The sequence below is a fragment of the Pristiophorus japonicus genome, unplaced genomic scaffold (genome assembly GCF_044704955.1).
Source record: "Pristiophorus japonicus isolate sPriJap1 unplaced genomic scaffold, sPriJap1.hap1 HAP1_SCAFFOLD_968, whole genome shotgun sequence".
Taxonomy (NCBI): Eukaryota; Metazoa; Chordata; class Chondrichthyes; family Pristiophoridae; genus Pristiophorus; species Pristiophorus japonicus.
The window spans coordinates 44532-71634 of NW_027254897.1; the positions used below are offsets into that span (position 1 = coordinate 44532).

General features: G+C 54.4%; 2 protein-coding genes across 2 annotated transcripts in view; both read right to left on the reverse strand.

Annotated features, from left to right (window-relative positions):
* The window catches only part of LOC139258420 (ER membrane protein complex subunit 9-like), a 40386-nt gene extending 18337 nt beyond the window's left edge, over nucleotides 1-22049 (reverse strand). The window contains exons 1-2 of the mRNA XM_070874772.1: nucleotides 21942-22049; nucleotides 3767-4000 (exon numbers count right to left, since the gene is read on the reverse strand). Of these exons, the coding sequence (XP_070730873.1) occupies nucleotides 3767-3973 (207 nt within the window). The 5' untranslated portion in view covers nucleotides 3974-4000; nucleotides 21942-22049. The remainder of the gene's footprint in view (nucleotides 1-3766; nucleotides 4001-21941) is intronic.
* Nucleotides 10233-10814, reverse strand: LOC139258421 (salivary glue protein Sgs-3-like). The gene has a single exon (XM_070874773.1). It carries the CDS (start codon nucleotides 10812-10814, stop codon nucleotides 10233-10235), a length of 582 nt encoding a protein of 193 aa, XP_070730874.1.
* Nucleotides 22050-27103: the final 5054 nt, after the last annotated feature.

A 27103-nucleotide genomic window follows, 5' to 3' on the forward strand; every position in this document is an offset into this window, starting at 1 on the left:
GAGGCTGAGACAGGAGCGGAGACGGCCATGTTACAGGTGGAATTAGGCGGTCTTGGTAATGGACTGGTAACTGTGAACCTGTGGAATTCTCTACCACAGGAAGTTGTTGAGGCCAGTTTGTTAGATATATTCAAGAGGGAGTTAGATGTGGCCCTTACGGCTAAAGGGATCAAGGGGTATGGAGAGAAAGCAGGAACGGGGTACTGAGGGGAATGATCAGCCATGATCTTATTGAATGGTGGTGCACCTATTTTCTATGTTTCTGTGTAACTCTTCCCCCCCACCCACCCACACCACCAAACCCCACCCCGACACCGCACCAACAAGGCCCCGAGTACCCAGGCAAGCATCTCTCACCGGCAGCTCCTCGGCACTGAAGGCCGTCACTCCCCCAGACTTGCTGCTTTGCTCCCGGGATGTGAGCGAGGCCGGTGGTCCGGGTTTCGGGCCCGTTCCTCGTTGGCCTGGACGCGATACGGAAGCGTCGGTCACGCAAAGGCCAACGGGGTCCCATCCAGCATTTTCCCCGTCCAGTGAACTCACCCTCGCCTATCACGACACGGAAACTCCCTACCCGCGCACTCTCCCGTGTAATCTCCCGGGACAGGCGACGAGCCAGGTTGAATTCCGGGGGCGGGGGTGGGTGGGTAATCTGGTAAATTCCTCTGCGCTACGTTTAGTCGCCCGAAACTAGTCCAGGAGAGAGCGATTTACCCGGGTGATATCTGGACGCCAAGTGTTAAATCTCGAGGCGAGGTTACACAAATTTAGGGTTGTATTTCCTGGAATTTAGACGGTTACGGGGTGATTTGATCGAAGTTTTCAAGCTATTAAGGGGAACTGATGAGGGGGTAGAGAGCGAGAGAGCGAGAGAGAGAGACGGACTATTTCCGCTGGCTGGGGAGTTTAGGACGAGGGCCATAGAGCCTGAAATTAGAGCCAGGTCCTTCAGGAGTGAAATTAGGAAACACTTCGACACACAAAGGGTGGTAGAATTTTTGAACTCTCTTGCACAAAGACTTGATGCTAGATCAATTGTTAATTTTAAATCTGATTGATAGATTTGTTAACCACAGGTATGAAGGGATATGGGGCAAAGACGGGTAAATCGATTGGGTCACAGAGCAGCCATGATCTCCCTGAATGGCGAACAGATTGGAGGGGCTGAGTGGCCTCCTCCTGTTCCGATGAGACCAGGCTGACTCTGATCTACATTACAGGATACAGGAGTGTGATGGAACACTCCCCACTTGCCGGGATGAGTTGCAGCTCCAACAACACTCGAGAAGCTCGACACCATCCAGGACAAAGCAGCCCCGCTCGATCGACACGCTCCCCACTACCTTCAACACTCCCTCCCTCCACCACCGGCGCACCGTGGCTGCAGTGTGCACCGTCTGCAAGATGCACCGCGGCAACTGGCCAAGGCTTCTTCGGCAACACCTCCCAAACCCGCGACCTCTACCCCCTAGAAGGACAAGGGCAGCAGGCGCACGGGAACACCACCTCCTCCACGTTCCCCTCCCAGTCACACACACCATCCCGACTTGGGAATATATCGGCCGTTCCTCCATCGTCGCTAGGTCACAATCCTGGAACTCCCTCCCTAACAGCACTGTGGGAGCACCTTCACCACACGGACTGCAGCGGTTCAAGAAGGGGGCTCACACCGTCTCCAGGGGCAATTAGGGATGGGCAATAAACGCCCGGCCTTGCCTGCGACGCCCACATCACATAATTGAATTAAAAAATATACATTTGATAACACTCCTGTGAAGTGTCCTGGGACGTTTTATTGTGTTAAAGTCGCTGTATAAATGTAGGTTGTTGTTGTACCTATTGGGTGATCTCCACCACTGCCAGAAACCGGTGCAGGTCTCGCTTGAAGGAATGCAGCGAAATGGCATCCACTGCACCAGCCATAACCTGTAAGAACAGGAGTCGGCCATTCGGCCCCTCGAGCCTGCTCCGCCATTCAATGAGATCATGGTTGATCTGCTAACTCAACTCCACTTTCCCGCCCGATCCCCATATCCCTCGATTCCCTTAATATCCAAAAATCTACCGATCCCAGTCTTGAATATACTCAAAGACTGAGCCTCCACAGCCCTCTGGGGCAGAGAATTCCAAAGATTCACCCCCCTCTGAGTGAAGACGTTTCTCCTCATCTCAGTCCTAAATGGCCGACCCCTTATCCTGAGACTGTGACCCCTGGTTCTAGACTCCCCAGCCCGGGGGGGGGGAAACACCCTCCCTGCATCTACCCGGGAGTTCAGAAGAATGAGAGGTGATCTTATCGCAACATATAGCATAATGAGACGACTTGACAAGGTGGATGCAGAGAGGATGTTTCCCCTCGTGGGGGAGACTAGAACTAGGGGGCATAGTCTTAGAATAAGGGGCCGCCCATTTAAAACTGAGATGAGGAGGAATTTCTTCTCTCAGAGGGTTGTAAATCTGTGGAATTCTCTGCCCCAGAGAGCTGTGGAGGCTGGGTCATTGAATATATTTAAGGCGGAGATTTTTGAGCGATAAGGGAATGAAGGGTTATGGGGAGCGGGCGGGGAAGTGGAGCTGAGTCCAGGATCAGATCAGCCATGATCGTATTGAATGGCGGAGCAGGCTCGAGGGGCCGAATGGCCAACTCCTGCTCCTATTTCTTATGGTCTTATGAGCCCTGTAAGAATTTTGCATGTTTCAATGAGATCACCTCTCATTCTTCTAAACGCTAGAGAATATCGGCCTAGTCTGCTCAATCTCTCCTCATAGGACAATCCCCCCATCCCAGGAATCAGTCTGGTGAACCTTCGCTGCACTCCCTCAATGGCAAGTACAGGTTGAACCTTCGTTAACCGGAACCCCTGGGGACCTGGCCTGTTCTGGATAAGGGATTTTTCCAGATGAAGGATGGTCACATTAAATTGGATGGTACAGGTGCTGGGCAAGGGGATTATCAGGGGCTGGCTGGCTTGAGGCTGGAAGTGCGGCAGAGAGATCGTGGGGTGTGGAGGGGGGAGGGGGGGGGGGAGAGCGGTGGATCGCGGGGTCAGGCCAGCGATTGGCAGCGAGGAAGGGTTTCAAATTGTTCATGTCGGAGTTCTGCGCATGCGCCACCCGACATGAACAATTTGAAGCCCGGGGAATGGTTCTGGATAAGGGAGTTCTGGATAGGGGAGTTCTGGATAGGGGAGTTCTGGATAAGGGAGTTCTGGATAAGGGAGTTCTGGATAAGGGAGTTCTGGATAAGGGAGTCCAGGATAAGGGAGTTCTGGATAGGGGAGTTCTGGATAAGGGAGTTCTGGATAAGGGAGTTCAGGATAAGGGAGTTCTGGATAGGGGAGTTATGGATTATGGGAGTTCTGGATTAAGGGAGTTCCGGATTAAGGGAGTTCTGGATTAAGGGAGTTCCGGATTAAGGGAGTTCCGGATTAAGGGAGTTCCGGATCAAGGGAGGTTCAACCTGTTATATCCTTCTTGAGGTAAGGAGACCAAAACTGTGCACAATGCTCCAGGTGTGGTCTCACCAGGGCCCGATACAATCAGTCTGGTGGACCTTTGCTGCACTCCCTGAGAATGAACTGCAGCGTTGAGGACAGCTGTAGCCTACGCCCCCGACCGCCCCCTAGCGCCCTGACTCAGCGCAGACCGCAGGGCGGTGGGGGATGGAAACTGGGCTCTCTGTGGGGGCCGGGGACTAGGCGTAGCACCCCCCTCCACCCCCCCCCCCTCCCCTCGCCCGCTGATCCGGACCTGCGCCTGCACCCACCTGGTTGAGGGCCACCTCCAGCATGACGGTGAGGGCGAGGCTGTTGTGGAAGAGAGGCACGCAGTCAGTCAGCAGGAGGCACTCGCCCCCCGGCACCTCCGGCACCTTGTCGGCCAGCAGCAGGCCGTTCACCGCACGGCAGGGGTACTTGGCGGCGTGAAGCTGCATCTTCACATAGGCCTGGGCCGCGATCTCCACTTCAGCCATCTTCCGAGGGGGCTGGGCGAGCGGCACCTGGGGGGGAACAGAGAGAATCGCATCGAAATTACAGCACGGAGGGAGGCCATTCGGCCCATCGTGTCCGCGCCGGCCGACCAAGAGCTACCCGGCCTAATCCCACTTTCCCGCTCTGGGTCCGTAGCCCTGCGGGTTACGGCACTTCAGGGGCACATCCAGGTACTTTTTAAATGTGGTGAGGGTTTCTGCCTCTACCCCCCTTTCAGGCCGTGAGTTCCGCCCCAGACCCCCACCACCCTCTGGGTGAAGACATTTCCCCTCAAATCCCCTCTAAACCTCCCTCCAATTACTTTCAATCTCTGCCCCCTGGTTGTTGACCCCTCTGCCCAGGGAAACAGGTCCGTCCTATCCACTCTATCCAGGCCCCTCATCATTTTATACACCTCAATCAGGTCTCCCCTCAGCCTCCTCTGTTCCAAAGAAAACAACCCCAGCCTATCCAATCTTTCCTCATCGCTAAAATTCTCCAGTCCCGGCAACATCCTGGTAAATCTCCTCTGTACCCTCTCCAGTGCAACATCCTGGTAAATCTCCTCTGTACCCTCTCCAGTGCAACATCCTGGTAAATCTCCTCTGTACCCTCTCCAGTGTAACATCCTGGTAAATCTCCTCTGTACCCTCTCCAGTGTAACATCTTGGTAAATCTCCTCTGTACCCTCTCCAGTGCAACATCCTGGTAAATCTCCTCTGTACCCTCTCCAGTGCAACATCCTGGTAAATCTCCTCTGTACCCTCTCCAGTGTAACATCCTGGTAAATCTCCTCTGTACCCTCTCCAGTGCAACATCCTGGTAAATCTCCTCTGTACCCTCTCCAGTGTAACATCCTGGTAAATCTCCTCTGTACCCTCTCCAGTGCAATCACATCCTTCCTGTAATGTGGTGATCACATGATCCTCCTCCCACCCCTCTTCATCTAACTCCATCAACATATCCTTCTATCCCTTTCTCCCTCATGTGTTGATCGAGCTTCCCCTTAAACGCATCTACGCTATTCGCCTCAACCCCTCCCTTGTGGTAGCGAGTTCCACATTCTCACCACTTGCTGACAGACAGACTTGCATTTATATAGCGCCGTTCACAACCACCGGACGTCTCAAAGCACTTTACAGCCAATGAAGTACTTTTGGAGTGCAGTCACTGTTGTAATGCAGTAAACACTTTAGCCAATGTGCGCACAGCAAGCTCCCACAAACAGAAATGTGATAATGACCAGATAATCTGTTTTATTGTTATGTTGTTTGAGGGATAAATATTGGCCCCAGGACACCGGGGACAACTCCCCCTGCTCTTCTTCCAAATAGTGGCTCTGGGATCTTTTACATCCACCTGAGAGAGCAGACGGGGCCTCGGTTTAACGTCTCATCCAAAAAACGGCACCTCCGACAGTGCGGCACTCCCTCAGCACTGCACTGGGAGTGTCAGCCTGGATTTATGTGCTCGAGTTCCTGGAGTGGGACTTGAACCCCCAACCTTGAGACTCCGAGGCGAGGGTGCTGCCCACTGAGCCAGGGCTGTCACTGCAAAGTTTCCCCTGAATTCCCAATTGGATTTATTAGTGACTAGCTTATATTCCTCGCCTCCCCGTCCCACCCGTTCTGGTCTCCTCCAGAAGTGGAAACATTTTGTCTACGCCTACCCCATCGAACCCTTTCATAATGTTAAAGACCTCCATCAGTTGACCCCTCAGTCTTGTCTTTTCTAAAGAACCCCAGGCCTGTTCAATCTTTCCTGATAGGTATAACCTCTCAGTCCTGGTATCATAGGGCCCAAATTTCCCCAGCCGCCTAGAGCAGTGCCGTTAGGGGTGGCACACCGACATTTTGGGGCAAAAAAGAGCGGCAAAAACTTACCTTCCACTTTGGCCGCTCCCTCGTCATCTGGATCCATCGGCGTGGCGCTGCAGAGCCTGGGGGGGGGGGAGAGGCGGAGCTTCGGCCGCACTGGCGGGGGAGCAGGGCTTGGGCCCAGCATGTTGTGGAGTGCGGCAGGGGGACACATGTCTGCCTGAGCATGTGCGCATGCGCAATGGGCGTTTCAGCATGTGCGCATGCATAATGGGCGGTTCAGTGTGTGCGCATGGGCGTTTCAGCGTGTGCGCGTGGGCGTTTCAGCGTATGCGCATGCGCAATGGGCGGTTCAGCGTGTGCGCATGGGCGTTTCAGCGTGTGCGCATGGGTGTTTCAGCGTCTGCGCATGGGCGTTTCAGCATGTGCGCTTTGCGCAATGGGCGTTTCAGCATGTGCGCATGCATAATGGGCGGTTCAGTGTGTGCGCATGGGCGTTTCAGCGTGTGCGCGTGGGCGTTTCAGCGTGTGCGCATGCGCAATGGGCGGTTCAGCGTCTGCGCATGGGCGTTTCAGCATGTGCGCTTTGCGCAATGGGCGTTTCAGCATGTGCGCATGCATAATGGGCGTTTCAGCGTCTGCGCATGGGCGTTTCAGCATGTGCGCTTTGCGCAATGGGCGTTTCAGCATGTGCGCATGCATAATGGGCGGTTCAGTGTGTGCGCATGGGCGTTTCAGCGTGTGCGCGTGGGCGTTTCAGCGTGTGTGCATGCGCAATGGGCGGTTCAGCGTGTGCGCATGGGCGTTTCAGCGTGTGCGCATGGGTGTTTCAGCATGCGCAATGGGCGTTTCAGCGTGTGCGCATGGGCATTTCAGCATGTGCGCATGGGCGCTTCAGAGTGTGCGCAATGGGCGTTTCAGCGTGTGCGCAATGGGCGTTTCAGCGTGTGCGCATGCGCAATGGGCGGTTCAGCGTGTGCGCAATGGGCGTTTCAGCGTGTGCGCATGGGCGTTTCAGTATGTGCGCATGGGCGCTTCAGCAGGTGCGCATGCGCAATGGGCGTTTCAGCGTGCGCGCATGCGCAGTGCAGCATGAAGCTTGGCAATCGGCCAATTAAAGGGAGCGTGTCCTCAGTATCATTGGCAATGGACCATATATAAAGGTAAGGTTTGAATATTGATTTTTTTGTGTGGCTGAGCGAGTGGAAAGGAGTGCTGGATAGGTGGAAGAGAGGTGGAAGTGTGATTTTTTTTTTGAACATTACCTGCTTGTGAGTCCAATAGACGAATGGCGCAAGAGTGTGCAAAGACGAACCAAGAATTTCCTCCACGAGGAGGTGGAGAAACTAGCGACTGGCATTGCGGAGAAATGGCTGGAGCTGGACATCAACAAGAGTGGTCTGTCAAACGTTTCACCTGAGGAAATGAGCAGAAGATGGAACCTAGTTGCAGAAGAATTCTCCGCAGGGGTCAATACCGCAAGATCTGGAAGCCAGTGCAAGAAGAAATGGCAGGGCATTGGTCAAGTAGTGAGTGCAAGTACTATCTTCATCTTTAAATTGAACTGCAGTGGACAATGTGAGCATCTGTAGGTTGTCCCACCCATCAGAAGCGAACCATGGCTGAAAATTAATATTTTCATCTTTGCAGAAGAAATTGGCCCACATCAAAAGGGAGAGAACTGGAACAGGAGGAGGTCCGTCAAATCTGCACCAACGGTCACACCGGCAGCAAAAGAATCAGCTCTGCACAAGCTGGACCCACACGCGAGGGTGAGGGCGAGTCATTAAAATGCATCGTCGCCCTTCAAATCTATCTGCTGACCGGCCTGCTACGCGTGAGACTGCTCGTGCCACCCATCTTGCCCCCTCCTGCGCTGCTGACCATTTGACTGTTCTGTTGTATTTTGCAGAAGACGAAGGCACTCCTCAACATCCTGAAGGTCCGCCAGAGGATCCAGATGTGTGCGCTCCAGACCAAGGCAGGTGGAGGGAGGAGGGTTCCGTGGAAATGTGTTCACGGGAGAATGCTGACCGCCATATGGATCAGGACGTAGCACAGGGCATCACACGGCCAGAAACCTCCATGAGCTCCTCGGCGACGTTCCATGGGCTCACACCTTCCGAGGTCGCGGGGTCCCGGTGACCTGTGGCGAAATGCATCTCGGGACACCCAGTCCCCCCACCGTCCCAGCCTGCGCACCGGCACCGGAGGGGTGCCACTAGGCAGAGCCACGGCGAGGGGAAGGATAAGCCGACCAGTCTCTCCTGAGAGGCGGCCCTCGGCAAAGGTTAGTCAGGTTGTGTCATTGGGTGAGGGGGACCAAACGCCCTCACAAGATCACTCGCGGGGTACGCGGTGAGCTGGCAACACTGCCGGGTGAAATGTCAGAGGGTGCGCAAGCGATGGCAGATGCCACGGGGGAGTGAGCTACCACGACAAGGGCACCACGGCCGGAGACTCAAATGCCACTCCCACTTCAATCCACGCACCAGCCACCGGTCAGACCCAAGCCGGGCCCCCAACCCCCTCTCACCACCATCAGCGACCCTACGAGGAAGTGCACTTTCCCCGAGATGTGGCTGAGGGGGTTGGGTGCAGCCTTTCTTTGCTGTTGTTGCTGTTGTTGTTGTTGAAGTGCACTGTAAGATATCCAATAAAAGATATGTTGCATTAAAACGGAATCATGATCCAGTAGGACCACGCAACATTTAGGGCCGATTGTAAAAAGTAAAAATCCCTCACCCCTGCAGTCATGTGTGCCTGCCGCCCTGAGTCGGCAAGGCAGGAATGCTCGATTTGCAGTAGCTGATTTATCTTTCAATTATTTGTGATGATGTTGTGCAGCTGTTGTGCTGAAGATGTTGGTGATGTTGTGTGCTGATGTTGTGAAGGTCTTTAGTGCTTTAGAATCCTCTAACTCACCTCCCCCCCCCTCCCCACCGCCACGATCTCTGGCTACCTGCGCTGATTTCTTAAGTTTAGGTAAGGTTTTTCTGTGCCGACAAAAGTGGCCACATACACTGGCCTAAGTTAGTTTGGAGGAACTTTCAGCTGGCCAAATTAGCTTCTATGGCCAGAAGAGGTGTAAGTGGCTTGTCACGCCCCCTTTTGGAGAGAACAAACTAAACTAGAAAAAAAACTGACTTACACTGGAGCAAGTTAAATGGGGAAATTTGCGATTTTTAAGTTACTCCAAAAAAAGCTACTTACTCCAAAAAAAACGGGGCAACTCACGGGGAAATTTGAGCCCATAAATAGGAGATCTGTTTTGCACCTTCTCCAGTGCCTCCATATCCTTTTTATAATAAAGACCAGAACTTGTTGACAGTGCTCCCAAGTGTGGTCTAACCGTGGTTCTGTACAAGATGAAATCTATCCCTCTCGTAATGAACCCCAATGCTTGCTTTATTTGTGGCCTTATTAACCAAGTCCCGCTCACCCATCACCCCCTGTGCTCACTGCCCCGTGTCCTAACTCGCACCAAGTCCCGCTCACCCATCACCCCCTGTGCTCACTGCCCCGTGTCCTAACTCGCACCGAGTCCCGCTCACCCATCACCCCCTGTGCTCACTGCCCTGTGTCCTAACTCACACCAAGTCCCGCTCACCCATCACCCCCTGTGCTCGCTGACCTACATTGGCTCCCGGTTAAGCAACGCCTCGATTTCAAAATTCTCATCCTTGTTTACAAATCCCTCCATGGCCCTCGCCCCCTCCCTATCTCTGTAATCTCCTCGAGCCCCACAACCCCCCGAGATGTCTGCACTCCTCTAATTCTGCCCCCCTGACCATCCCTGATTATAATCGCTCCACCATCGGTGGCCGTGCCTTCTGTTGTCTGGGTGAAGAAATTTCCCCTGAAATCCCCTCTAAACCTCCCCCCAATTACTTTAAATCTCCGTCCCCTGGTTGTTGACCCTCTGCTAAGGGAAATATGCATTCTATCCAGAACCCTCATAATTTTATACACCTCAATAAGGTCTCCCCTCAGCCTCCTCTGCTCCAAAGAAATAAACACCGGCCTATCCAATCTTTCCCCATGGCTAAAATTCACCAGTCCAGGCAACATCTCCTCTGTGCCCTCTCTCGTGCAATCACATCTTTCCTTGAATGTGGTAACCACATGAGCCTCCTCCTCAGCTCTGGAACTCCCTCCCTAACCCCCTCCGCCTCTTTTAAGACGCTCCTTAAAGCCTGCCTCTTTGACCAAGCTTTTGGTCGCCTGGCCTAATTTCTTATTTTGCGGCAAATTTACGTGGTTGTCTTGTAACGTTGCCGTGGGCCGATGTAGTTCGTAGAAGACGCAATATAAACACAAGTTGTTGTGTTGCCACTTGTAAGGACCAAATTGGATGAGGCCTGTGGGGGGGGGGGAAACCAGGCGGGAATCGCAGATTACAGCCGCGAACGGGAGATTCTGCCAACCGAGGTCCCACCTCCTGTCATTTTCCGGCGCGAACCGAGGAGGCGGGCGCGCGTTCTGTGGGCGCGCGTTCTGTGGGCGCGCGTTCCGTGGGCGCGCGTTCTGTGGGCGCGCGTTCCGTGGGTGCGCATTCTGTGGGCGCGCGTTCCGTGGACGCGCGTTCCGTGGGCGCGCGTTCTGTGGACGCGCGTTCCGTGGGCGCGCGTTCTGTGGGCGCGCGTTCCGTGGGCGCGCGTTCTGTGGACGCGCGTTCTGTGGACGCGCGTTCCGTGGGCGCGCGTTCTGTGGGCGCGCGTTCTGTGGGCGCGCGTTCTGTGGGCGCGCGTTCTGTGGGCGCGCGTTCTGTGGACGCGCGTTCCGTGGGCGCGCGTTCTGTGGGCGCGCGTTCTGTGGGCGCGCGTTCTGTGGGCGCGCGTTCTGTGGGCGCGCGTTCCGTGGGCGCGCGTTCTGTGGACGCGCGTTCCGTGGGCGCGCGTTCTGTGGGCGCGCGTTCTGTGGGCGCGCGTTCTGTGGGCGCGCGTTCTGTGGGCACGCGGACGGCGAACGAGGGAAAACGGTGGGGGCACCAGTCGCTCGGCCAAAACCTGTCTTCTCCCGACATACACACACACACACACACACACACACACACTCTCTGGTGGGCCGCGTTTAGGGCCCAGTCCGGGTCGCCTGGGCCCCGATACTGAAATGTCGGTCACGAAAAGGCCAACTGGTCCATCCAGCCTTGCCCCGTACAGTAAGCTCACCCTCGCCTATCACACTCCCTACCCGCGCACTCCCGTCGAACCTCCCGGGACACAGGCGAACGCCCATGGTCAATTCGGGAGGGGGGGCGGGTTGGGAAGGGACGTGGGAGAAATCTAGAAAATTCCTCTGCGATACGTTTAGTCGATCGCAACTAGTCCTGGGGCGATGACACAAACTTAGGTTTGTATTTCCTGCAATTTAAATGGTTAAGGGGTGATTTAACATAAGAACGTCAGAAATAGGAGCAGGAGTCGGCCATTCGGCCCCTCGAGCCTGCTCCGCCATTCAATAAGACCATGGCTGATCTGATCGTGGACTCAGCTCCACTTCCCCGCCCGCTCCCCATAACCCTTCACTCCCTTATCGCTCAAAAATCTGTCTATCTCCGCCTTAAATTTATTCAATGACCCAGCCTCCACAGCTCTCTGGGGCAGAGAATTCCACAGATTTGCAACCCTCTGAGAGAAAAAATTCCTCCTCATCTCAGTTTTAAATGGGCGGCCCCTTATTCTGAGACTATGCCCCCTAGTTCCAGTCTCCCCCATCAGTGGAAACATTTGATCGAAGTTTTCCAGATATTAAGGGGAACTGATGGGGTAGACAAGAGAGAAACGTTTTCTGTTGGTTGGGGAATCCAGGACGAGGAGCACACGGCCTAAAAATTAGGGCCAGGCCTTTCAGGAGTGAAGTTTGGAACCAATTCTACACACAAAGGGAGCGAGAAATTTGGAACTCTCTTCAGCAAACGGAAGTTGATGCTGGGTCAATTGTTAATTTTAAATCACTACCTACGCCTGATCCTGGCCTCATGCAACGTACGCACACACCCCTGTGCACCCACACACACTCAGTTCTCAGCACACGTCACTGGATAGCGATCACTAGGAGTAACGCTTTACATAAGAAATAGGAGGAGGCCATCTGGCCCCTCAAGCCCCACCATACCCATTCAATAAGACCATGGCTGCTCTGATCATGGACTCAGAGCCACTTCCCCGCCCACTCCCCATAACCCTTCACTCCCTTATCGCTCAAAAATCTGTCTATCTCCGCCTTAAATATATTCAATGACCCAGGAGGAAGCCATTCAGCCCCTCAGGCCTGTTACTTAGAAACAGGAGAAGGCCATTCAGCCCCTCGAGCCTGTTACACAGGAACAGGAGGAGGCCATTCAGCCCCTCGAGCCTGTTACATAGGAACAGGAGGAGACCATTCAGCCCCTCGAGCCTGTTACACAGGAACAGGAGGAGGCCATTCAGCCCCTCGAGCCTGTTACACAGGAACAGGAGGAGGCCATTCAGTCCCTCGAGCCTGTTACACAGGAACAGGAGGAGGCCGTTCAGCCCCTTGAGCCTGTTACACAGGAACAGGAGGAGGCCATTCAGCCCCTCGAGCCTGTTACATAGGAACAGGAGGAGGCCATTCAGCCCCTCGAGCTTGTTACACAGGAACAGGAGGAGGCCATTCAGCCCCTCGGACCTGTTACATAGGATCAGAAGGTCATTCAGCCCCTTGAGCCTGTTACACAGGAACAGGAGGAGGTCATTCAGCCCCTTGAGCCTGTTACACAGGAACAGGAGGAGGTCATTCAGCCCCTTGAGCCTGTTACACAGGAACAGGAGGAGGCCATTCTACTGACTCTGGATCAGTTCCTATGGACTGGAGGGTTGCTAATGTAACACCACTGTTTAAAAAGGGAGGGAGAAAGAAAACAGGTAATTATAGAGCGGTTAGCCTGACATCAGTAGTGGGGAAAATGTTGGAAGCAATTATTAAAATTGAAATTGCAGCACATTTGGAAAACAGTGACAGAATCGGTCCAAGTCAGCATGGATTTATGAAAGGGAAATCATGCTTGACAAATCTAGAATTTTTTGAGGATGTAACTAGTGGAGTGGACAAGGGAGAACCAGTGGATGTGGTGTATTTGGACTTTCAAAAGGCTTTTGACAAGGTCCCACACAAGAGATTGGTGTGCAAAATTAAAGCACATGGTATTGGGGGGTAATGTACTGACGTGGATAGAGAACTGGTTGGCAGACAGGAAGCAGAGAGTCGGGATAAACGGGTCCTTTTCAGAATGGCAGGCAGTGACTAGTGGGGTACCGCAGGGCTCAGTGCTGGGACCCCAGCTCTTTATAATATATATTAATGATTTAGATGAAGGAATTGATTATAATATCTCCAAGTTTGCAGATGACACTAAGCTGGGTGGCGGTGTGAGCTGTGAGGAGGATGCTAAGAGGCTGCAGGGTGACTTGGACAGGTTAGGTGAGTGGGCAAATGCATGGCAGATGCAGTATAATGTGGATAAATGTGAGGCTATCCACTTTAGTGGTAAAAACACGAAGGCAGAATATTATCTGAATGGCGGCAGATTAGGAAAAGGGGAGGTGCAACGAGACCTGGGTGTCATGGTTCATCAATCATTGAAAGTTGGCCTGCAGGTACAGCAGGCGGTGAAGAAGGCAAATGGTATGTTGGCCTTCATAGCTAGGGGATTTGAGTATAGGAGCAGGGAGGTCTTACTGCAGTTGTACAGGGCCTTAGTGAGGCCTCACCTGGAATATAGGTTCAGTTTTGGTCTCCTAATCTAAGGAAGGACGTTCTTGCTATTGAGGGAGTGCAGCGAAGGTTCACCAGACTGATTCCCGGGATGGCAGGACTGACATATGAGGAGTGACTGGATCAATTGGGCCTGTATTCACTGGAGCTTAGAAGAATGAGAGGAGATCTCATAGAAACATAAAATTCTGACGGGACTGGACAGGTTAAAGGCAGGAAGAATGTTCCCGTTGCTGGGGAGTTCCAGAACCAGGGGTCACAGTCGAAGGATAAGGGTAAGCCATTTAGGACCGAGATGAGGAGAAACTTCTTCACTCAGAGAGTGGTTAGCCTGTGGAAGAGCAGAAAGTTGCTGAGACCAGTTCGTTAGATATATTCAAGAGGGAGTTAGATATGGCCCTTCCGGCCAAAGGGATCAAGGGGTATGGAGAGAAAGCGAGAAAGGGATACTGAGGTGAATGATCAGCCATGATCCTATTGAATGGCGGTGCAGGCCCGAAGGGCCGAATGGTCTTCTCCTGCATCTACTTTCTATGTTTCTGTGCTTCATTCAGACTCTTGAGCCTGTTACACAGGAACAGGAGGAGGCCCATTCAGTCCCTCGGGCCTGTTACACAAGAACAGGAGGAGGCCCATTCAGCCCCTCGAGCCTGTTACACAGGAACAGGAGGAGGCCCATTCAGCCCCTTGAGCCTGTTACACAGGAACAGGAGGAGGCCCATTCAGCCCCTCGAGCCTGTTACATAGGAACAGGAGGAGGCCATTCAGCCCCTCGGGCCTGTCACATAGGAACAGGAGGAGGCCATTCAGCCCCTCGAGCCTGTTACACAGGAACAGGAGGAGGCCATTCAGCCGCTCGAGCCTGTTACACAAGAACAGGAGGAGGCCCATTCAGCCCCTCGGGCCTGTCACATAGGAACAGGAGGAGGCCCATTCAGTCCCTCGAGCCTGTTACACAGGAACAGCAGGAGGCCATTCAGCCCCTCGAGCCTGTTACATAGGAACAGGAGGAAGCCATTCAGCCCCTCGAGCTAGTTACACAGGAACAGGAGGAGGCCATTCAGCCCCTCGAGCTTGTTACATAGGAACAGGAGGAGGCCATTCAGCCCCTCGAGCCTGTTACACAGGAACATGAGGAGGCCGTTCAGCCCCTTGAGCCTGTTACACAGGAACAGGAGGAGGCCATTCAGCCCCTCGAGCCTGTTACATAGGAACAGGAGGAGGCCATTCAGCCCCTCGAGCTTGTTACACAGGAACAGGAGGAGGCTATTCATCCCCTCGGACCTGTTACATAGGATCAGGAGGTCATTCAGCCCCTTGAGCCTGTTACACAGGAACAGGAGGAAGTCATTCAGCCCCTTGAGCCTGTTACACAGGAACAGGAGGAGGTCATTCAGCCCCTTGAGCCTGTTACACAGGAACAGGAGGAGGCCATTCTATTGACTCTGGATCAGTTCCTATGGACTGGAGGGCTGCTAATGTAACACCACTGTTTAAAAAGGGAGGGAGAAAGAAAACAGGTAATTATAGAGCGGTTAGCCTGACATCAGTAGTGGGGAAAATGTTGGAAGCAATTATTAAAATTGAAATTGCAGCACATTTGGAAAACAGTGACAGAATCGGTTCAAGTCAGCATGGATTTATGAAAGGGAAATCATGCTTGACAAATCTAGAATTTTTTGAGGATGTAACTAGTAGGGTGGACAAGGGAGAACCAGTGGATGTGGTGTATTTGGACTTTCAAAAGGCTTTTGACAAGGTCCCACACAAGAGATTGGTGTGCAAAATTAAAGCACATGGTATTGGGGGTAATATACTGACGTGGATAGAGAACTGGTTGGCAGACAGGAAGCAGAGAGCCGGGATTAACGGGTCCTTTTCAGAATGGCAGGCAGTGACTAGTGGGGTACCGCAGGGCTCAGTGCTGGGACCCCAGCTATTTACACTATACATTAATGATTTAGATGAAGGAATTGATTGTAATATCTCCAAGTTTGCAGATGACACTAAGCTGGGTGGCGGTGTGATCTGTGAGGAGGATGCTAAGAGGCTGCAGGGTGACTTGGACAGGTTAGGTGAGTGGGCAAATGCATGGCAGATGCAGTATAATGTGGATAAATGTGAGGCTATCCACTTTAGTGGTAAAAACACGAAGGCAGAATATTATCTGAATGGCGGCAGATTAGGAAAAGGGGAGGTGCAACGAGACCTGGGTGTCATGGTTCATCAGTCATTGAAAGTTGGCCTGCAGGTACAGCAGGCGGTGAAGAAGGCAAATGGTATGTTGGCCTTCATAGCTAGGGGATTTGAGTATAGGAGCAGGGAGGTCTTACTGCAGTTGTACAGGGCCTTAGTGAGGCCTCACCTGGAATATTGGTTCAGTTTTGGTCTCCTAATCTAAGGAAGGACGTTCTTGCTATTGAGGGAGTGCAGCGAAGGTTCACCAGACTGATTCCCGGGATGGCAGGACTGACATATGAGGTGTGACTGGATCAACTGGGCCTGTATTCACTGGAGCTTAGAAGAATGAGAGGAGATCTCATAGAAACATAAAATTCTGACGGGACTGGACAGGTTAAAGGCAGGAAGAATGTTCCCATTGCTGGGGAGTTCCAGAACCAGGGGTCACAGTCGAAGGATAAGGGTAAGCCATTTAGGACCGAGATGAGGAGAAACTTCTTCACTCAGAGAGTGGTTAGCCTGTGGAAGAGCAGAAAGTTGCTGAGGCCAGTTCGTTAGATATATTCAAGAGGGAGTTAGATATGGCCCTTCCGGTCAAAGGGATCAAGGGGTATGGAGAGAAAGCGAGAAAGGGATACTGAGGTGAATGATCAGCCATGATCCTATTGAATGGCGGTGCAGGCCCGAAGGGCCGAATGGTCTTCTCCTGCACCTACTTTCTATGTTTCTGTGCTTCATTCAGACTCTTGAGCCTGTTACACAGGAACAGGAGGAGGCCCATTCAGTCCCTCGGGCCTGTTACACAAGAACAGGAGGAGGCCCATTCAGCCCCTCGAGCCTGTTACACAGGAACAGGAGGAGGCCCATTCAGCCCCTCGGGCCTGTTACACAGGAACAGGAGGAGGCCCATTCAGCCCCTCGAGCCTGTTACATAGGAACAGGAGGAGACCATTCAGCCCCTTGAGCCTGTTACACAGGAACAGGAGGAGGCCCATTCAGCCCCTCGAGCCTGTTACACAGGAACAGGAGGAGGCCCATTCAGCCCCTCGGGCCTGTTACACAGGAACAGGAGGAGGCCCATTCAGCCCCTTGAGCCTGTTACACAGGAACAGGAGGAGGCCCATTCAGCCCCTCGAGCCTGTTACATAGGAACAGGAGGAGGCCATTCAGCCCCTCGGGCCTGTCACATAGGAACAGGAGGAGGCCATTCAGCCCCTCGAGCCTGTTACACAGGAACAGGAGGAGGCCCATTCAGCCCCTTGAGCCTGTTACACAGGAACAGGAGGAGGCCCATTCAGCCCCTTGAGCCTGTTACACAGGAACAGGAGGAGGCCCATTCAGCCCCTCGAGCCTGTTACATAGGAACAGGAGGAGGCCATTCAGCCCCTCGGGCCTGTCACATAGGAACAGGAGGAGGCCATTCAGCCCCTCGAGCCTGTTACACAGGAACAGGAGGAGGCCATTCGGCCCCTCGAGCCCGCTCCACCATTCAATGAGATCACGGCTGACCTTCGACCTCGGGTCCACTTTCCTGCACTGTCCCCATATCCCTCGATTCCCTCAATATTCACAAATCTATCGATCTCGGCCTTGAATATACTCAAAGACTGAGCCTCCACAGCCCTCTGGGGCAGAGAATTCCAAAGATTCACCCCCCTCTGAGTGAAGAAGTTTCTCCTCATCTCAGTCCTAAATGGCCGACCCCTTATCCTGAGACTGTGACCCCTGGTTCTAGACTCCCCAGCCCGGGGGGAAACACCCTCCCTGCATCTACCCTGTCAAGCCCTGTAAGAATTTTGTATGTTTCAATGAGATCACCTCTCATTCTTCTAAACTCCAGAGAGTATCGGCCCAGTGTGCTCAATCTCTCCTCATAGGACAATCTCCCCCATCCCAGGAATCAGTCTGGTGAACCTTCGTTGCACTCCCTCTATGGCAAGTATATCCTTCCTTAGGTAAGGAGACCCAAACTGTACACAATACTCCAGGTGTGGTCTCACCAGGACCCGATATAATCGCAGTAAGGCGTCTTTACTCTTAGACTCAAGTCCTCCTGTAATAAAGGCCAACATACCATTTGCTTTCTTAATCACTTGCTGTACCTGCATGTTAACTTTCAGTGATTGGTGTACAAGGACACCCAGGTCCCTCTGAACACCAACATTTCCCAATCTCTCACCATTTAAAAATACTCTGCTTTTCTATTTTTCCTACCAAAGTGGATAACTTCACATTTCTCCACATTATGTTCCATTTGCCATGTTCTTGCCCACTCACTTACCCTGTCTATATCCCCTTGAAGCCTCTTTGCATCCTCCTCACAACTTACATTCCCACCGAGCTTTGTATCATCAGCAAACTTGGATACATTACACTCGGTCCCCTCGTTCAAATCATTGATATAGATTGTGAATAGCTGGGGCCCCAGCACTGATCCTTGCGGTACCCCACTAGTTACAGCCTGACAACCCCAAAATGACCCGTTATTCCTGTTTTCTGTCCGTTAACCAATCCTCAATCTTTGCTCGTAATTACCCCCAATCTCGTGAGCCCTAATTTTGTTTAATAACCTCTTGTGTGGCACCTGATCGAATGCCTTCTGAAAATCCAAATACACTGGTTCCCCCTTTATCTATTCAACGAGTTACAACCTCAAAAAGATTTGTCAAACATGATTTCCCTTTCATAAACCCGTGTTGACTCTGCCCAATCCTGTTATTATTTTCTAAGTGCCCTGTTACCACATCCTTAATAATAGATTCTAGCATTTTCCCTGCGACTGATGTCAGGCTAACTGGCCTGTAGTTCCCCGTTTTCTCTCTCCCTCCTTTCTTAAATAGTGGGGTTACATTTGAACATAAGAACATAAGAATTAGGAACAGGAGTAGGCCATCTAGCCCCTCAAGCCTGCTCCGCCATTCACCAAGATCATGGCTGATCTGGCCGTGGACTCAGCTCCACTTACCCGCCCGCTCCCCGTAACCCTTAATTCCCTTATTGGTTAAAAATCTATCTATCTGTGACTTGAATACATTCAATGAGCTAGCCTCAACTGCTTCCTTGGGCAGAGAATTCCACAGATTCACAACCCTCTGGGAGAAGAAATTCCTTCTCAACTCGGTTTTAAATTGGCTCCCCCGTATTTTGAGGCTGTGCCCCCTAGTTCTAGTCTCCCCGACCAGAGGAAACAACCTCTCTGCCTCTATCTTGTCTATCCCTTTCATTATTTTAAATGTTTCTATAAGATCACCCCTCATCCTTCTGAACTCCAACGTGTAAAGACCCAGTCTACTCAATCTATCATCATAAGGTAACCCCCTCATTCGCTACCTTCCAATCTGCGGGAACCGTTCTAGAATCTATGGAATTTTGGAAGATGACAACCAATGCATCCACTATCTCTATAGCCACCTCTTTCAAAACCCTAGGATGTAGGCCATCTGGCCCTGGGGCTTTATCGGCTTTCAGTCCCATTCATTTCTCCAGTACCATTTTTTTTTAAATGAATACAAATTTATTTCAATTCCTCATTTTCACTAGACCCTTGGTACTCCAAGGAGGTTTTTCCTGTCTTCTTCCGTGAAGACAGACACAAAGTATTTGTTTAATTTATCTGCCATTTCCTTATTCCCCCATTATAATTTCTCCGGTCTCAGCCTGCAAGGGACCTACATTTACTTTTGCCAATCTTTTCCTTTTTACACACCTATAGAAGCTTTTACAGTCTGTTTTTAAGTATCTCTCACTAGTTACTCTCATTCTATTTTCCCTTTTAAAAAAAATCAATTTCTTGGTCCTCCTTTGCTATATTCTAAAATCCTCAGGCTTACTGCTCTTTCTTTCTTAAATAGCGGGGTTACATTAGCTACCTTCCAATCTGCGGCAACCGTTGTGGAATCTATGGAGTTTTGGAAGATGACAAACAATAAGAACATAAGAAATAGGAGCAGGAGTTGGCCATACGGCCCCTCGAGCCTGCTCCACCATTCAACAAGATCATGGCTGATCTGATCTTGGGCTCAGCTCCACTTCCCCGCCCGCTCCCCATAACCCTTCACTCCCTTATCGCTCAAAAATCTGTCTATCTCCACCTTAAATATATTCAATGACCCAGCCCCCACAGCTCTCTGGGGCAGAGAATTCCACAGATTTACAACCCTCTGAGAGAAGAAATTCCTCCTCATCTCAGTTTTAAATGGGCGGCCCCTAATTCTAAGATCATGCCCCCTAGTTCTAGTCTCCCCCATCAGTGGAAACATCCTCTCTGCATCCACCTTGTCCAGCCCCCTCGTAATCTTATACGTTTCGATAAGATCACCTCTCATTCGCTATCTCTATAGCCACCTCTTTCAAAACCCGAGGATGCAAGCCATCAGGTCCATGGGATTTATTGGCTTTCAGTCCCATTAATTTCTCCAGTACGATTTGTGGGAGAGCAAGTTGTGAGGAGGACACAAAAAGATCTGCAAAGGGATATTGACAGACTCAGTGAGTGGGGAAATATTTGGCAGATGGCGTATAATGTGGGAAAATGTGAGGCTATCAACTTTGGCAGAAATAATAGAAAAGCAAATTATAATTTAAATGGAGAAAAATTGCAAAGTGCTGCGGTACAGAGAGACCTGGGGGTCCTTGTGCATGAAACACAAAAAGGTTAGTATGCAGGTACAGCAAGTGATCAGGAAGGCCAATGGAATGTTGGCCTTTATTGCAAAGGGGATGGAGTATAAAAGCAGAGAAGTCCTGCTACAACTGTACAGGGTGTTGGTGAGGCCACACCTGGAGTACTGCGTGCAGTTTTGGTCTCCGTATTTAAGGAGGGATATACTTGCATTGGAGGCAGTTCAGAGAAGGTTCACCCGGTTGATTCCGGGGATGAGGGGATTGTCTTATGAGGAAAGGTTGAGCAGGTTGGGCCTCTACTCATTGGAGTTCAGAAGAATGAGAAGTGATCTTATCGAAACGTATAAGATAATGAGGGGGCTCGACAAGGTGGATGCAGAGAGGATGTTTCCACTGATGGGGGAGACTAGAACTAGGGGGCATGATCTTAGAATAAGGGGCCGCCCATTTAAAACTGAGATGAGGAGGAATTCCTTCTCTCAGAGGGTTGTAAATCTGTGGAATTCTCTGCCCCAGAGAGCTGTGGGGGCTGGGTCATTGAATATATTTAAGGTGGAGATAGACAGATGTTTGAGCGATAAGGGAGTGAAGGGTTATGGGGAGCGGGCGGGGAAGTGGAGCTGAGTCCATGATCGGATCAGCCATGGTCTTATTGAATGGTGGAGCAGGCTCGAGGGGCCGAATGGCCGACTCCTGCTCCTATTTCTGATGTTCTCACCTCTGACAGTGCAGCACTCCCTGACTGAGTGGACCTTGTGACTCGAGAGGGAGCGAGAGCAGGCGGAGCAGGCTCGAGGGGCCGAATGGCCGGCTCCTGCTCCTGTTTATGTTTTTTCCCCCCCCGAGTATAAATGTCTTTCGGTTCTTCGCTGGCGGCCGGCCCCTGATGCCGCACGGTTGGCGGGAGGTGTGTCGCGCCTTGCTCCGCGACGACAGGCACCAGGGCCCGAGTCCAATTTCTGCGCCATTGGCCAATATCCCAGCTGGGAGAAGGCCCTGCCCTGTGCGCCTGCCCTCTGACCCCTCTCCCTCTGACCCCTCTCCCTCTCTCTGTCTCCATGTCCCTGCCAGCCAATGTCCCCGCCCTCTCCCGCAGCCTGATGGCAGGCCACGCTGATTGGCTGCTGCCCCTGTCAATCTGCCAGCTGCCCCGCGCTCTGATTGGGCGCCCCGCCCGCCCGTCACCACCGCGCCAACGCGCCTGGGCGCTCGTTTGTCTCCGATTGGTGGAAACGCCGTTGCCGCCGCCCCCCCCTGCCCGCGAGCCGATTGGCCGTTGCCCCTGTCAATCTGGCAAAGTCCGCGTGCTCTGATTGGACGCGCCAAAGTGCGTGGGCGCTCGTTTGTCTCCGATTGGCGGCAACGCCGTCGTCCCGCCTTGCTACCGCGCGCCGACTCAGCGCTGATTGGCTGGGCCGCCCCACGTGCCGCTCAGCCATTGGCCCGGACGGACGTCAGTCGCGGCGGAGCGGTTGGACGGACAGCGTTTGATTGGACGGCGTTTGACTGGGGCGGGGCGGAGAGAGGGCGGGGGCCGGAGAGCGGAGAGCGGCGGCGGGTCCGTGCGCGCTGCCCCGGCAATGCCGGCCGCGCCATTGGCTCTTCCACTTACTTCTCTCTGACGCAGCAATCTGCCCCGCTGCGCTCCGCCAAAATGGCCGCCTAGCAACCGCGGCCGGAGAGGGCGGCCATTTTACCCCCGTCTGACCTTCGACCCCCAGTCCCGAGCAACGCAGCGATTGGGTGCCGGGGCCTGACGCCCCGCCCCTTCCGTCCCCGCTCGCCCATTGGTTGGCAGCTCTGTCAATCATGAGCTTGGTCCCGCGCGCACCGTCTCCCGCTCGCCGATTGGTGGCGGGCCGCTGTCAATCAGCCGAGACTGCCCCGCCGATTGGTCGGAGCTCCTGTCACTCGAGGGGGCATCACGGTGGAGGGGGCGGAAGGCCAACCAATGGGAGGCTCGGCCAGAGAGTGGGGGGGGGTTGGTGGGGCGGGTCCTCCAGCTGGCAAATGAGAGAAGGGCCCAGGGGGAAATGGTCAAGTGGTCCCGGGTGCCCCCGGCCTGAGGCCGCACCACATCGATCCTCGACCCATCGACCCTCGACCCTCGACCCATCGACCCTCGACCCTCGACCCATCGACCCTCGACCATCGACCCTCGACCCATCGACCCTCGACCCATTGACCATCGACCCTCGACCCATCGACCATCGACCCATCGACCCTCGACCCATCGACCCACGACCCTCGACCATCGACCCATCGACCATCGACCCATCGACCGTCGACCATCGACCCATCGACCGTCGACCGTCACCCATCGACCCTCGACCCATCGACCATCGACCCATCGACCCTCGACCCATCGACCCACGACCCTCGACCATCGACCCATCGACCATCGACCCATCGACCGTCGACCATCGACCCATCGACCGTCGACCGTCGACCATCGACCATCGACCCATCGGACCATCGACCCATCGACCCATCGACCATCGACCCATCGACCATCGACCCATCGACCCTCGACCCATCGACCCACGACCCTCGACCCATCGACCCTCGACCCATCGACCATCGACCCATCGACCATCGACCCATCGACCGTCGACCGTCGACCCATCGACCTTCGACCGTCGACCCATCGACCGTCGACCCGTCGACCATCGACCCATCGACCCTCGACCCATCGACCCACGACCCTCGACCCATCGACCATCGACCCTCGACCCATCGACCCTCGACCCATCGACCCACGACCCTCGACCCATCGACCATCGACCATCGACCCATCGACCATCGACCATCGACCCATCGACCCATCGACCCACGACCCTCGACCATCGACCCATCGACCATCGACCCATCGACCCATCGACCCATCGGACCATCGACCCATCGACCCATCGACCATCGACCCATCGACCATCGACCCATCGACCATCGACCCATCGACCCATCGACCCATCGACCATCGACCCATCGACCATCGACCCATCGACCATCGACCATCGACCCATCGACCCATCGACCATCGACCATCGACCCATCGACCATCGACCCATCGACCATCGACCATCGACCCCTCGACCCATCGACCATCGACCATCGACCATCGACCCATCGACCCCTCGACCCCTCGACCCATCGACCATCGACCCATCGACCATCGACCATCGACCCATCGACCCATCGACCCATCGACCATCGACCATCGACCCCTCGACCCATCGACCATCGACCCATCGACCATCGACCATCGACCCCTCGACCCATCGACCATCGACCATCGACCCATCGACCCCTCGACCCCTCGACCCATCGACCATCGACCATCGACCATCGACCCATCGACCCCTCGACCCCTCGACCCATCGACCATCGACCCATCGACCATCGACCATCGACCATCGACCCCTCGACCCATCGACCATCGACCATCGACCATCGACCCATCGACCCCTCGACCCCTCGACCCATCGACCATCGACCATCGACCATCGACCCATCGACCCCTCGACCCCTCGACCCATCGACCATCGACCATCGACCCATCGACCATCGACCCATCGACCCATCGACCATCGACCCATCGACCATCGACCATCGACCCCTCGACCCATCGACCATCGACCATCGACCCATCGACCCCTCGACCCCTCGACCCATCGACCATCGACCCTCGACCCCTCGACCCTCGACCATCGACCCCTCGACCCATCGACCCATCGACCATCGACCCATCGACCCATCGACCATCGACCCATCGACCCATCGACCATCGACCCATCGACCATCGACCATCGACCCATCGACCATCGACCATCGACCCATCGACCATCGACCCATCGACCCATCGACCCATCGACCATCGACCCATCGACCCTCGACCCAGCGACCCATCGACCATCGACCCATCGACCCATCGACCATCGACCCATCGACCCATCGACCATCGACCCATCGACCATCGACCATCGACCCATCGACCATCGACCCATCGACCCATCGACCATCGACCCATCGACCCATCGACCATCGACCCATCGACCATCGACCCATCGACCATCGACCCATCGACCCATCGACCATCGACCCATCGACCATCGACCCATCGCCCATCGACCATCGACCCATCGACCATCGACCCATCGACCCATCGACCATCGACCATCGACCCATCGACCATCGACCCATCGACCCATCGACCATCGACCATCGACCCATCGACCATCGACCCATCGACCATCGACCCATCGACCATCGACCATCGACCCATCGACCATCGACCATCGACCCATCGACCATCGACCCATCGACCCATCGACCATCGACCATCGACCCATCGACCATCGACCATCGACCCATCGACCCATCGACCATCGACCATCGACCCATCGACCCATCGACCCTCGACCCATCGACCCATCGACCATCGACCATCGACCCATCGACCATCGACCATCGACCCATCGACCATCGACCATCGACCCATCGACCATCGACCATCGACCCATCGACCATCGACCATCGACCCATCGACCCATCGACCATCGACCATCGACCCATCGACCATCGACCCATCGACCCATCTACCATCGACCCATCGACCATCGACCCATCGACCCATCGACCCATCGACCATCGACCCATCGACCCATCGACCATCGACCCATCGACCCATCGACCATCGACCATCGACCCATCGACCATCGACCATCGACCCATCGACCATCGACCCATCGACCATCGACCATCGACCATCGACCCATCGACCATCGACCATCGACCCATCGACCATCGACCATCGACCCATCGACCATCGACCTATCGACCTATCGACCATCGACCATCGACCATCGACCCATCGACCATCGACCCATCGACCATCGACCATCGACCATCGACCATCGACCCATCGACCATCGACCCATCGACCATCGACCCATCGACCCATCGACCATCGACCATCGACCCATCGACCATCGACCCATCGACCATCGACCCATCGACCATCGACCATCGACCATCGACCCATCGACCATCGACCCATCGACCATCGACCATCGACCTATCGACCATCGACCATCGACCATCGACCCATCGACCATCGACCCATCGACCATCGACCCATCGACCATCGACCCATCGACCATCGACCCATCGACCATCGACCCATCGACCATCGACCATCGACCCATCGACCATCGACCATCGACCATCGACCCATCGACCATCGACCCATCGACCATCGACCCATCGACCAGCGACCCATCGACCATCGACCCATCGACCATCGACCATCGACCCATCGACCATCGACCCATCGACCCATCGACCATCGACCCATCGACCATCGACCCATCGACCCATCGACCATCGACCCATCGACCCAGCGACCCATCGACCATCGACCCATCGACCCATCGACCATCGACCCATCGACCCATCGACCCATCGACCATCGACCCATCGACCATCGACCATCGACCCATCGACCATCGACCCATCGACCATCGACCCATCGACCCATCGACCCATCGACCATCGACCCATCGACCATCGACCCAGCGACCCATCGACCATCGACCCATCGACCCATCGACCATCGACCATCGACCCATCGAACCATCGACCATCGACCCATCGACCCATCGACCATCGACCCATCGACCATCGACCCTCGACCCATCGACCCATCGACCATCGACCCATCGACCATCGACCCATCGACCCTCGACCCTCGACCCATCGACCATCGACCCATCGACCCATCGACCATCGACCCATCGACCCTCGACCCTCGACCCATCGACCATCGACCCTCGACCATCGACCCATCGACCCTCGACCCATCGACCATCGACCCATCGACCATCGACCCATCGACCATCGACCCATCGACCATCGACCCATCGACCCATCGACCATCGACCCATCGACCATCGACCCATCGACCATCGACCCATCGACCCATCGACCATCGACCATCGACCATCGACCCATCGACCATCGACCATCGACCCATCGACCATCGACCCTTCGACCCATCGACCATCGACCCATCGACCCATCGACCATCGACCCATCGACCATCGACCCATCGACCCATCGACCCAGCGACCCATCGACCATCGACCCATCGACCCATCGACCATCGACCATCGACCCATCGACCATCGACCATCGACCCATCGACCATCGACCATCGACCCATCGACCATCGACCCATCGACCATCGACCCATCGACCCATCGACCCATCGACCATCGACCATCGACCATCGACCCATCGACCATCGACCCATCGACCCATCGACCCAGCGACCCATCGACCATCGACCATCGACCCATCGACCATCGACCATCGACCCATCGACCATCGACCCATCGACCATCGACCATCGACCCATCGACCATCGACCCATCGACCATCGACCCATCGACCCATCGACCCATCGACCATCGACCATCGACCCATCGACCATCGACCCATCGACCATCGACCCAGCGACCCATCGACCATCGACCCATCGACCCATCGACCATCGACCCATCGACCATCGACCCATCGACCATCGACCCATCGACCCATCGACCATCGACCCTCGACCCATCGACCCATCGACCATCGACCCATCGACCATCGACCCATCGACCCTCGACCCTCGACCCATCGACCATCGACCCATCGACCCATCGACCATCGACCCTCGACCCTCGACCCATCGACCCTCGACCATCGACCCATCGACCATCGACCCTCGACCCT

Coding starts and splice junctions, on each gene's coding strand:
- LOC139258421 (XM_070874773.1), bottom strand. CDS start 10,814: ATGTCGGGAGAAGACAGGTTTTGGCCGAGCGACTGGTGCCCCCACCGT.